This window comes from Henckelia pumila, chromosome 1, assembly GCF_033568475.1.
Source record: "Henckelia pumila isolate YLH828 chromosome 1, ASM3356847v2, whole genome shotgun sequence".
Lineage (NCBI taxonomy): Eukaryota > Viridiplantae > Streptophyta > Magnoliopsida > Lamiales > Gesneriaceae > Henckelia > Henckelia pumila.
In genome coordinates this window covers 164,055,429-164,067,666 of record NC_133120.1, presented here as the reverse complement: position 1 = coordinate 164,067,666, position 12,238 = coordinate 164,055,429, and the positions used below count along the sequence as shown (strand labels likewise).

At 35.2% G+C, this 12,238-nt stretch overlaps 1 protein-coding gene across 2 annotated transcripts; it reads right to left on the bottom strand.

Moving 5' to 3' along the window:
* Positions 1 to 1,087: 1,087 nt before the first annotated feature.
* Positions 1,088 to 7,916, bottom strand: LOC140882953 (putative disease resistance RPP13-like protein 1). 2 transcript variants are annotated; one of them, XM_073289221.1, is made up of 3 exons: positions 6,534 to 7,916; positions 4,422 to 6,236; positions 1,088 to 1,330 (listed from the first exon to the last, which is right to left on the bottom strand). In XM_073289221.1, the coding sequence occupies exons 1-2, from the start codon at positions 7,596 to 7,598 to the stop codon at positions 4,470 to 4,472; spliced, it is 2,832 nt and encodes a 943-aa protein (XP_073145322.1). In that variant the 5' UTR covers positions 7,599 to 7,916; the 3' UTR covers positions 1,088 to 1,330; positions 4,422 to 4,469. The 2 variants fall into 2 exon arrangements, with proteins under 2 accessions (XP_073145322.1, XP_073145330.1); XM_073289229.1 differs by lacking the exon at positions 1,088 to 1,330 and adding an exon at positions 1,344 to 4,061.
* Positions 7,917 to 12,238: the final 4,322 nt, after the last annotated feature.

The window sequence follows — 12,238 nt, the reverse complement described above, 5'->3', positions numbered from 1 at the left end:
GTGTTTGCCGCTCGAGCGGCACAAAATTACCGTTCGAGCGAGCGTCTGCTTTTCGAAAAAAATGCGTCTTTTTTTTGGGTTTTTCTGTCATTGCTTGCATCCTTAGACAAAAAAAAATATGTTTTTTGGACTTGAGATTATATATATATGACTGATTATATACACAGAGATATAACGTTGATATCCGATAACATTTAATATCAGACTTCTGATTCTCTACATATTTTTCCACTCTTCAAAAGCAAGTAGCTGTATATTTTCGTTCGTTGACGTTCGAGATATTTGTTGTGCTGCTATATCTCGTTCGTAAGTCGTATTTTAGAGACGATTGCCGCCAAACGTTTAGTACTTATAACGACAATTTCGTTTTGTGGATAGAGAGAATCTTTCGCCTCGACTAATCTCACAAGTGTTGTGTTGTTGTTCCAATTGTTCAAAATTTGGAGTTCATCATCCCATACATAATATTCAAATGATTATGTTACACCCATAAATCACAAACCGTGTGCATGGTGACTAGTACTATTATTAAGTTTAATGGCTCCCTTCGGTTTTTCCCCTCCTTGGATTATTATTTATCATGAAGATGTCACCATTATAAAAACTAATGTATATCAATTGCTCTTTGTTGGATCTTTATTATTTATAAAAATGTAACTTTTTTAATTTTTTTTTTTAGGCTATTTTTTCATTCTACCATTTTAGGTTGCCGAAAAATAAAAAACAGATGGACAAATACGCAACATTTGCATCCGAGTACTACTGGTTTACCATTTATTTATATATTAATTACTAACAGCGATGAACATACGTTGAATGTGAAAATAATAACAATAAAAACAATACTTTAAGCAGCAGGGTTATTAATATTTTTGTACAAAGAAACTTCAATAAATTTAGATCCAAGAATTTTGAGAAAAAGCGAAATAGAATTTTGTATCAATTGCAACGATTCAAAATTCCAATATGTGATTAGGTTCAAAATTCAAAATTTTCAACATGAGAGAAATTATGGAAAAAGCTATTTGCTATTTTTAGTTTTTGATTGAAAGGGGATCCAAGTAACGATCGTGATTAGAACCAAATATTAATCAAAGCAAGAAAGTATTAATTGGAAATCAAGACAAGGAGTTGCCCATACAATATTCTTACAACAAATGTCTGATAAATTTGGACAACACAGTGGAACAACTGATTACTGCAAGCAAAAAGAGATGACATATTTTGCAAACCTGCCATAACCAGTTCTAGAATTGCAAATAAGTTGGAATCAATTGCTTCCAAACTTGAGACAGGCCTCTTTCTCCTTTTTGCATTTCGTTTCATGAACCTGGCGGTAATAATTGTTATATCACGTTTGTCAAGTAAATGCAACAAACACCAAAACCCACAACCATAAATGAAAGCACATAACCATAGAACTTCAGATAGACTAAGTACTACAATGACCTACTATAAAAATCAGCCACCAGACGAGCAATTAAAATACCCAGGAAGGCGACGACATAACAGGAACTCCATTTATAAAAAAAGTAGCATCACCTAACTAATCGTAAAAATCTTATCATAGAAGAGAAAAAAGCAAAGCAGAACGAACTCCATAAACAGAGGACATAAATAAGCAAACTAATGAACCGAAGAATAAAATGCAATCAACACAAAAACCCACAAACATTAATCAAGGCACATAACCATAAAGCTTTAGATAGACTACTAGTAAACCAGCCACCAGACAGTAGCAAGAAATCTGTTATTAAAAGAGTAGCAACATATAATTAATCACAAGAATCTTATCTTAGACAAGAAAACGTAAAGCAGAACAAACTCCACAAACAGAGGAAATAAAGAACAAAGAAATAAAGACAGAATCAAAGAGAAAGAGACTAATGCACCCAAGAATAAATGCAACTAACACAAAACCATAAAGCAATACCATTAATGAAGGCAAATAGCCATAAAACTTTAGATAGATGTAGATTATTGTAATGCCCCAAAATTTCAATAAGTAGATTTTACAATTTCTTTTGGTTTAAATATTAGGAAATCATACAGACGTTTACAAAAAATTCGAGAAAGTCATTCGAGAGATGGTTTTGGGAATAGAAATGTTAACTTTTAGTTAATTGATATTTTATTTTAGAACCTATGTTAAGGGTAGAAATATTTAGGACTGAAATTCTAGCTTTGGAATTCATATCTACACTTTTAGTAAAACAAGATGCCCTAATATAACTAACTTTTGGGGAAGCCTTTTTCCTAATCTCAAAATTGCCCTTCACACATTTCACTTTAATAGTTAATACCTACAATTTGATCTTAAATTTGACATTTAAAAAAGGGGAAAAAAAATCAGTATCAAGAATTTAAAACAACAAATTATACACAATACATAATATTCATATGATTATCTTACACACACAAAATGTGTGCATAGTGGCTAGTATGAATATAAATATATAATATGCGCCACAGACCTCTTGGCTTCTTTATGGCACCAGTGCCCCAATAAAGGATAAACACCTCCACCCCAATGTCAAAAAATCAAATAAAGTAATATGCTAGACGATAGCCATATACTTGTATTTTATGTTTCCATAGCCTACTACATTATACACCATTTCTACACCCCACAATTGCAATACAGAATTTACAGAAATTCCACTGTTCTTCCTTTTAATTGACAATTTTCATAAGAACAAATTCCAGCTATGTAATTTTAATATAATTAATGCAGTCTTATATATTAGGCAGCTGAATATATTAGTAAAATCTTAAATAGTTGAGTCATTCCATTCCCTATCAAAAAAGTCAAAGGTCGCAGTAGTAAACTCTAACAAGCATTTGAGGGAAGAAATAAAAAATATGAGTTACAAAGTTACCTTGCCACAATACATCATAAAACTTATTCGTTTGCCAGCTTAATCTCTTGACTGACTGACTTATATTTTTAATAAATTTCGTTTTCTAGCATTTGAAAGTTATGGTATAAAATAAAATAACTCGATTATAATAATTGCATTTAACAAACAGACTATCTTATCGCCCGTAATAGTCCAACATTCAAATAGTGAAGAAGGATTTAAATAGGTATTTTTAACCACTGAAACCATGAAATTGCTTAAATTATCATAATTATGAAATTAGTATAGTGAATTATCAGAAAACGACTTCATAAGTCTTCATTAATCGCAGTTAATTAATGTGATTAAAATAAGAGGCGAGAGGACTAATAAACTTCTTTTCAGCTCTCCAATGTGCTTGAGCTGTTATTATTATGAATTCTGGGAAAGAAATCGATGCCCAAAGTTCTAGTTTCTCACCCAAAATAAGAATTATTTTGGCCCACAGGCTTTGTTAAAATGGAATTGCTAAAGCCTATGCCGAGCTATCTTCCCATGATCAAGTGATTATCAAGGTTCTATAATTCGCTAGGCATTAATCGTGCGTCAGACCAGCTCCTAGTGCCTAGGCCGCCAAGGCGGTTTCCACAGGTTTCAACATAATAAATCACAAATTATAAGTCCAACACAATAACATCAAATTTAAAAAATGAGTTCAAAATTACACTGTTCATAGAATACCACAAATTTACTCTACTTCTCAAATGTTGTGTTATTTGCATCTGGAGTAGATGATGCCTAGGCTGGCCAACTAGCACATTTTCCGTGCTATCACTCGGCCTAGTGCTTAGGCGTCACCTAGGCTGATTTTTGAAGCACTGGTGATTATATTGATTATTCTTAGAAAACTAAATACTATTTGATCTTATTTTAAGTACATAATTTAACATCATTAAAATAATTTTAAAATATATCAACTAAATTGTTTACTCCATATTTGAGATGGAGAGAACATATTCCATTGATAAGCACAATTCCACAGCTCAAATAGTTTTTTCTACAAAGCATACATTGAAATATTGTGAAATCAATTCCATGCTGGAAATAAAACATGTCTCGTGACTAATTTAAGTCTATGTAACTGAAACTACAAAAGCTATGACATTGAAGTTCAAGTGGCTTTGCGCTTAGTACAACTCTTTTTCAAGCAGCACCAATAATCTGTACAATTCACAAAACCAACACCACTGTCCATCAAACTAAAGTATTCTGATCTTTCTTTTAACAAGACCACGAGGCAGGCAGTACAGAAACAGGCACACAATTTATTCTGTTGACTGCTTTCTAAACTGCAAGTAATGATTCCCTAATTGGCGAGTGACATCAAGATTTAGAGTGAATGCTTCACCTCAAGCCTATCACTTTACTCTAGCCAATTCTAGATTTGATGCCTTTCTTAGACACCGTCTTTGATACTTATTTTCAGCTAAATGAAAGCACATTCCTAAGAATCATTAAAAAAAAAAAGCCAACAAAATTTGAGAAACTGAGAAAGTAAAGGTATGGCGAAATATAAATTACCTTTGACCCCGGAAAAGACCTGAGAGAGATCTCAAAATGCAATCTCAACTATTTCGCATGGACCTTCACAGCATCGATATAAACAGCAGGCACATGAGCAATCTTGCACCAATCTTCACCTTTATCTTTGCTGCAACGTCCTTCTAATTTGGGACAATCATCGACCATTAATGTTTCAAGGGTGGATGGAAATCCACCATCAGGCAAGCATGAAAGTTCAGGACAATCGCCCAATTGCATACACTTAAGAGAGTTCAAATGTGACAGAAAAGGAAGGCACTTGAATTTCTGACACGATTCGATTCTGAGATCCAAGAGATTGGGAAAATCACCGATTCTTATTTCTGTCCATTTTTCCAATTTGGGCATGGCATAAAATGACAGTTGCTCGAGCATAGGAAACGAGGGTTGATTCTTATCGGTTTGTTCACCACAAAAGAGGTTGTTGATTTCTAGCACCTCATTCATTCCAACAACGCTGAGAACCTTTAGAGATGGCAATTGTCCAAGAGATGGAAGGTTGTCACAATATCTACACTCGTAGAGGCTTATACTAACCAATTCATTAAAAGACGGTTTGCTTATCCAACTCGGGAAACTTCCACCGCTATAATAGCATACTTCTATCTCTTGGATGCCCAAAGCTGGTTCAAGACATGCTAGTATTTCCTCTTCAATTGAATTCTTCTCATATTGAAGATCCACCCACCAAAATTCTATTTTCTTGAGGTCTTGTTTGCAGCAAAGAGAAGCATCTGCAGCCTTAACAGGAGATTTAACATTTTCAAGATTCGAAATCCGAAGTGATCCATTCAATTTGTTCATGTGTTTCAATTCATTTATGTTATGACCATCTTCTTTGCCAACCAAAAATGTCCTTAAAGTGCGTAACTCTGACAGATTTCCCATACCTTCTGGCATTGAGTCCAACTGGCCAGCAACATCAAGAATCAAATGGCGCAGGTTAATCAACTCTTTCGTACGATTAGGCAGTTGAGCGAGGGACTTACATTTGTCAAGTTTTAAGGTCTGCAGATTGATGAGATTGCACATTTTCTCAGGCAAATATATAATTGATGTCTCGGACATATCAAGAAATCGCAACGCCTTTGAATTTTCAATAGAGCTCGGCAAGTGATTGACATCAGAACGACTGAAATTTAACATCCTTAAGGCCTTTAGCTCCAGAAACAAATCAGAAGGTAAGTATTTAACAACAGAACTACGGCAACCATGAATTATGAGAGTATGAAGATGGCTCAATTTTTTTATGATCCCAAAATTGATTTGGTCGATGAACTTAAAGGACAAGGACAAATGTTCGAGTTTAGACACATTGACATTCACATGGCTACTATCCAATTCTTTCGCAACCCGAAATCCTACGGGATGATTTTGAAGGAATTCATTCATCTCATCACCAACTTTGTATTTTGTTTTATAAAGTCCATCATAAACATACCCAACAGGAGCAATGTATTTGAGCTTCAACAATATATCAAAGCACTGAATGCATGCTTCCTCGAGGAATACACTGTTTCCTGCTATTGTTCCCCCTTGAGCAATCCATTGCAAAACGAGAATGTCCTTGGTGAATTCATATGCGGGTGGAAATAACGAACAATATCTAATGCAGTCTTTCGTGTATCTGTTGTTAAACAATACGTCCATCGATATTCCTAGATTTTCCTTGCACTTAATTTCCCCTTTTTGTCCTTCCCTAACTATCATGGAAACACCTTCACCATAGCCTCTTGGAAGATTTTCCGTACCTCGTTCCAGTGCGGTGCTTCGATTTGAAGTTGAGAGCAAAATCTGTCTCAAAATATTGGGAACAAAATTGAAACTGAAATCCGTCATGTATAATTCAAAAACAATTAATAGATTGTACTTTAGCACATGATCTTTTGATTAAAAACAATAATGTCCAAACATTATTTTGCAACTCTGTTATAGTCAATGAATATGACCAAGTCATATTCAAATTGAGAAAAAGGGAAGGATGCATAAATAGAATTATTTCATCTAACCCATGTAGATCATTGGTTATGCTACTCAACAAAGATTTTATTTCAAAATGATCGAATCAATACTGCTGCAATATTGTATTACCTGAAGAATATCTGGATTCTTAGCCATGTAGAAGTCCTTCCAGATGCTACAAACGCTGCAGAAGTCAGCATCACCCTTTCTATTTGGTTTGCAAACCACTACGAAACTTCTATCAATTAGATCTTTCAGAAACTCCTCAGCCACTTCTTCAGGACTTTTAGAACCAAGCTGATTTACGAGTCCCTCATCAATCCAAAGCCTGATGATTCGGGGGACTGAGAGTTCATAATCTTCTGCAAAGATTATCATGGAACGGATGCATGCTCTCAGATGATCTGGCAAGTACATGTAGCTCAAGGAGAGAATCCCCTTCAATTGTTCCTCAGAAGTTGTGGTTGCCTTAATCGACCTCACAATAAGCTGCCAGTCATCTCTAGTCCTGCTTACTTTGGAGAGAAGGCCACCAGTCACCACAATTGCAAGGGGAATCCCTCCACAATTCCCTAAAATAATTTCTGCAGCATACTCAAGCTCCTGAGGGCAATTTTCGTCCCCAAAAACTTTGATACAAAAAAGAGTCCAGCTCATTTTGGGTGTAAGAAGACTCATGTGATGAATCTTGGAAAACTGGTCTTCAAGATCCATCTCGAACAGCCTAGTCATCAGAATGATCCGGCTCTTGATATTATCATTAGGAAATGATCTTTTGATGTCATCCCAGACCTTGATATCCCACACATCATCCAATACAATGAAGTACCTCTTACCCTTTAAACTTCTGTATAGAATATCTGCTAATTGTTCAATGCTCTTGTCATCCAGTTCATCTTCGATAGGTCTCAAGGAATCCAGAATGCCCTTGATAATTTTTTGCGCATTATTTGTTCGAGATAATGATACCCAAGCATGAACTTTGAAAATATGATCAATGGCTGGATGCTCAAACAAATTTCTTGTGAGAGTAGTCTTACCGATTCCAGTCATCCCAACAATCGTCATGACTTCAAGATGATATGCTGATCCAAGTAGCCAATCTTTAATTTGTAAAAAGTCTTCCCGGAATCCAACCATAGAGCTTTCGTGATTCCAATCAAATCCTAGAGAGTCCTCAATGGAATCCAGCATTTCCTGTTGCTCCAATTGATCCGTAAGTTCAGAGTTCCTATCCAAATCCTCAGTTGTGGAGTTGGGTAACGACTTTGGACAAGAATAGTTTATATCCCGGAATTTCCTGGTGGATTTCAAAATCGAATCAAATTCTTTACCTTCCGATGACTGCTGTAAGTAAAATTGAATCTTCTCTACTAGAGGAGATGAGTTTTCTCGGACATTCGCTGCTGCGATGAAGGCGGCGTATGGGGTTTGTGACGGAGGAGAAGGGCTGGTGCGGAGGCCGGAAAGTCGTTATTTGTAGAGCAAATCGGTGATAAATCTCCAAACCTAAACTTATCCAACCTTCGTATCCATAAGATTGCAATTGTTCTCTAGTACAATCAAACTTGAATATTTAAATTGTTTAATTCTTGTACTGAATTTATGCTTTTTTATGCTTAAAATCTAAAGACTTTATGCTAAAATTAATTTATGCTTTTCTTTGTTGAGGAGAAGATTTTTACAAAATATGACTTCAAACGAAGGTTTGAATCAAGAGGATTTTATTTATATGAAATCCTATAAACAAGTTAATCTGTTCACAATAGATTACTTACGACAGGTTGTGATTAATACTCTCAATTTTGAAGAGATAAAGAAAGATGATTTCTAACTCTAAATTTTTAGAGATTACTCCAGATTCCTCTAAACTCTCCGCAGATCTTAGAGAAATTCAAAAGACGGTACAATATTACAGCAATCAGCTGTATGAAATAACTCGTCAAATTGAAAAAATCCTTAAGAAACAAGAAGAAATTCTTGGGACTCTAAAGGATCTTCAAAATAAAATCATAAATCTAGAACACACTTCTGGTTCTAGAAAAAGTAATACAGGAGGAAGGTTACCAATCTCGTTTGGTACCAAACCTTTGTTACATCAGAAAGGTAAAACCAAAATGGTTCAAAAACCTTTAACTGAAGATGAAAGGATGATTAATCTTATAAAAGCAGTATCAGAGAAAACCACTATCTGATGACTACTTTAGAAAGATTAAATCTCGAGGATCTACAAGATCTTGCGGATTCTTTTGCGAATCTCAAAGTAGTAGATCTAAAAATGAATTCCCCTGAGGGTGAACAACCCATAGGGAATCCCCCAAGATATGTGGTTAAAACAGAAGAACCACATAGTGAGTTTCAGGTTGAAGAAAATTCACATCCAGCAGGAACCAGATCAAGAAGGAGTAAAATCCCACTCCATCAAACTCCTTACGGAAAAACTGTTTTAGATCCAATACATCCTTACGGGGTTATGTTAAACCTTGATGTTTTGGACTTCAAAAACAGAGAAGATCTTATAGATGATTGGACGTCAGCTATGAGAATTGCAGCAAGGACATTAGATCTCAATAAAGAAGGATTCATTAAACTTCTAGAAATGAGTCTAATGGGATGAGTCAAGATTGCATGGGAGATGACTATGCCAGATACGAAGGAATCAATCTTAGCAGGAGAATCCCTCAGCGAGATTGAAAAAAGAATGGCCACCCTAGTTAAAGCATAATTCATAGGGGTAGACTATTTCAATAATCAAGATACAGAGAAAAAGAGAAGATATACTCAAGCTCTGTATAGCCTCGAGTTACATGATATCTGTTTAGTTGATGAATACATTATGTTATTCACTAAATACAGATGGAATTCAGGAGTCGAGGAAAATGTAGCTATTCAGCTATTTTTCTCAAAAATGTCAAGTCCCTGGAGAGAAATGTTGATTAAAGAATACGTTTCAGGTCATCTTGATACATTGGCAAGACGCGCGTCCTTTTTGAAAGAAAAATTGGCAGAATGGTGCCATATGGCAGCATTACAGAAGAACTATAAGAAAATAAGGGGTATAGATAAACGTACACCTTTATGTTGTAGAGAAAATGATCTTCCAACGATCATTGGAAACAGATCACAGGGATTTAAAAGGAAAAAATTCAGAAATAATCCCTATAATAAAAGAATGAGAAGTTCTTGAAAACCAAGAACATTTTGGTCCAAACAAAAGGCCAGATCTTATAGATCAGGAATAAGAAGTGGACCTACAAGAACATCCCCAGTAACAAGCTCATCACAAAGCAGGGGAAGAACACCATCAAGAAGAACTTTCAGAAGAACTCATACAAGAGTAAGTGAAAGTTTCAAGGATTGCAACTGCTGGACATATGGAGCAAGAGGACATATATCTACAAATTGTCCAGAAAACGAGAAAAAAGGAGTCAAACTCTTTGAAGCAACACCAGATATGGATGATGCGGTTTTCTTTCAAGATCTAGTTCAAGTATATCAATTTGAGGATATCCCCTCAGATGAAAGCATATACGAAGAAGAGATATTATTTAGTCAAGAAGTTTCTGAGGATGAATCAGAATCAGAATCAGAGTAAAGAAGAGGTGTTTCGACATGAAACACATGAAAGTTTGGCTGGGGTCTTTAGTCAAACCACGATATCTCATAATATGGTCCAAAGGATTATGAGAAAAAATCCAACATTACAGAAGTACCAAGGATTTTCGGCAGGACAAGTTGAAAGAGTCTTAGGAAACCTAGGGCTAAGACAAAGAAGACATAATTTGATTTATAAGGTATCCAAAAGGGAAATGGCGATTCCTATTGAATTAACCAGTAATCAAATTGAGATGCAGTTAATTCCTTTTGAAGAAATTCGAGAGGAATTACAGAAATTAAAAGCAGAAGTAGCAAAGACAATGTCTTGGATTCATATTGGAGCAATCCAGATTATGATCAAAGCTACTTTTAAAGAAGGAATAGATTCACCCATAGACATCGTAGTATGCGATAAAAGGATGGGGAATATACAAGATGCGGTTCTAGGAACTATCTTGGGAAATTTGTGCTCAGGAAAAATTGTGGGAGTTATTTATCCAAGAATAGCCTACAATTTAGCTGATAGAGATTTTAGTCGAGCCTTGACGTTATATCAAAACTTCAAGGAAAAAAGACTAATGAAGGAAGGTAATAGGCCATATTCTATTACATATCAAATTTCATATGCTCTTTCTAATACTCATCATTCTGAATTATTTATTAGAAATGAGTTCATTGAAATTCCAGAGATATTTGGGAAAGTTGTTCATGCAATATACCCGGAAAGAATTGAGTTTCCTTTAATTCAGGAAACAGATATTCAAATTCAAGACAGACCTGTTCTATACAGAGATCTTAAAATAGAACCCCGAAGGTTATCGTTCCAAGGAGACCGAATGACAAGTAGGAGATGGGAAAAATATTCTATTCAAGAAATTCCATCAGAAGAAAATGAGTTTTCTATAATAGGAAAACTTAGATCTCCAGAAAGATGGAAAGAAGTGAAAATAATATTCGAAATTACAAGTCATCGGAATCAGTTTCCTTGTAACTCGATTTACTATTTGGAACAACAAGAAAAAGGAACTTACCAAGAAGTGATAAATATTGGAGAATTGAAAGTTCAAATCTGTGGAATTCCAGGAAAAAAAAATGGATCAGCTCATTCTTGGCCTAGAATTTCTGGAGAACCATAAACCATGAAAACGCCTTAAAAAAGGAATAGAGTTCATGGCAAAAGAGAAGACTTGGAGGATTCAATAAAAATTCTGCGAGATGGAAAACCAAGAGAATTGGATAAGGGACAATCCCTTAATCAGATTCGAAAACTCTGTTTACAAACAGAGGAAGAAGAAACTGTTGAAATTAGTAAGTCATGAACATGATTTACTAGAACGCATTGAAGAGGTAGAAAGGATTAACCATACTCTACCTTCTGAAGCTTTAGAAAGACTAAAGGTAAATAGTCTTAATCGGATTACTGAGTTACAACACAGTCTGTTAAAAATGGCAGGGCCATTTAGTAATCCCTTTAAAAAATGACAACAAGTCCTTTCTCCATATACATTCCGATAGGAATGTTGTATGAACAATATAAGGCTGAATACTTTGCAGCTTATATTGATTCGGGAGCAGGAATTTGTACAGCAAAAAGAGGAGTCTTCCCTGAAGAATGTGAAGAAGAATTGCCAAAAATTGCTGGACGAGATTTCTCTCTCAGAATTTTAATTCTTTGCAAAGGAATAAAACAAGCAGAGTTCCTTATGGGAGGAGCAGGTCAGACACCTTGGTACAAGGTAAAGACACCACCAATTTATTTCCATAATACAGGAGCTGATATACTGTTAGGAAATAACTTCTTACAAATGTTTAAGAAGTACACACAAGACAATGAGTCAAGAAGACTTATGTTCACTACAATTTGTGATCATAAAATTATCATTCAAAAACTCAAGGTTGCTTTTTATCGACAATTGCCGATAATATTTCGCAGCCAGCGTGGTGATAAAGGACAACTTTTTCACCCAAAAATGAAAGATCCAAGAAGGTTTGGAGAAACCATGTTGAAAATAACAACAGAACAAAAACTCCAAACGGATGATATGGAGCTTCTCAAGGTAACTCTAAATCACAGAGATATAGAGTTAGAGAATAAGGTATCCCTTGAAGATGTCAAAAAGAGGGTTAAGGAAAGTTACAATGAGCATCCTTTGGCATGGTGGGATAGAAATCAACTCAAAGTCAGCCTTACTCTAAAGGAAGGCAAAGAGTATGAATTCGTCAGATATAAGTCTATC

Bases quoted from the DNA above. Each gene is read 5' to 3' on its own strand.
- LOC140882953 (XM_073289221.1), bottom strand. From the start codon at position 7,598: ATGCTGGATTCCATTGAGGACTCTCTAGGATTTGATTGGAATCACGAA. The intron at 6,237-6,533 runs GTAATACAATAT...ATTTTGAGACAG, and splicing joins AGAATCCAGATATTCTTCAG to ATTTTGCTCTCAACTTCAAA.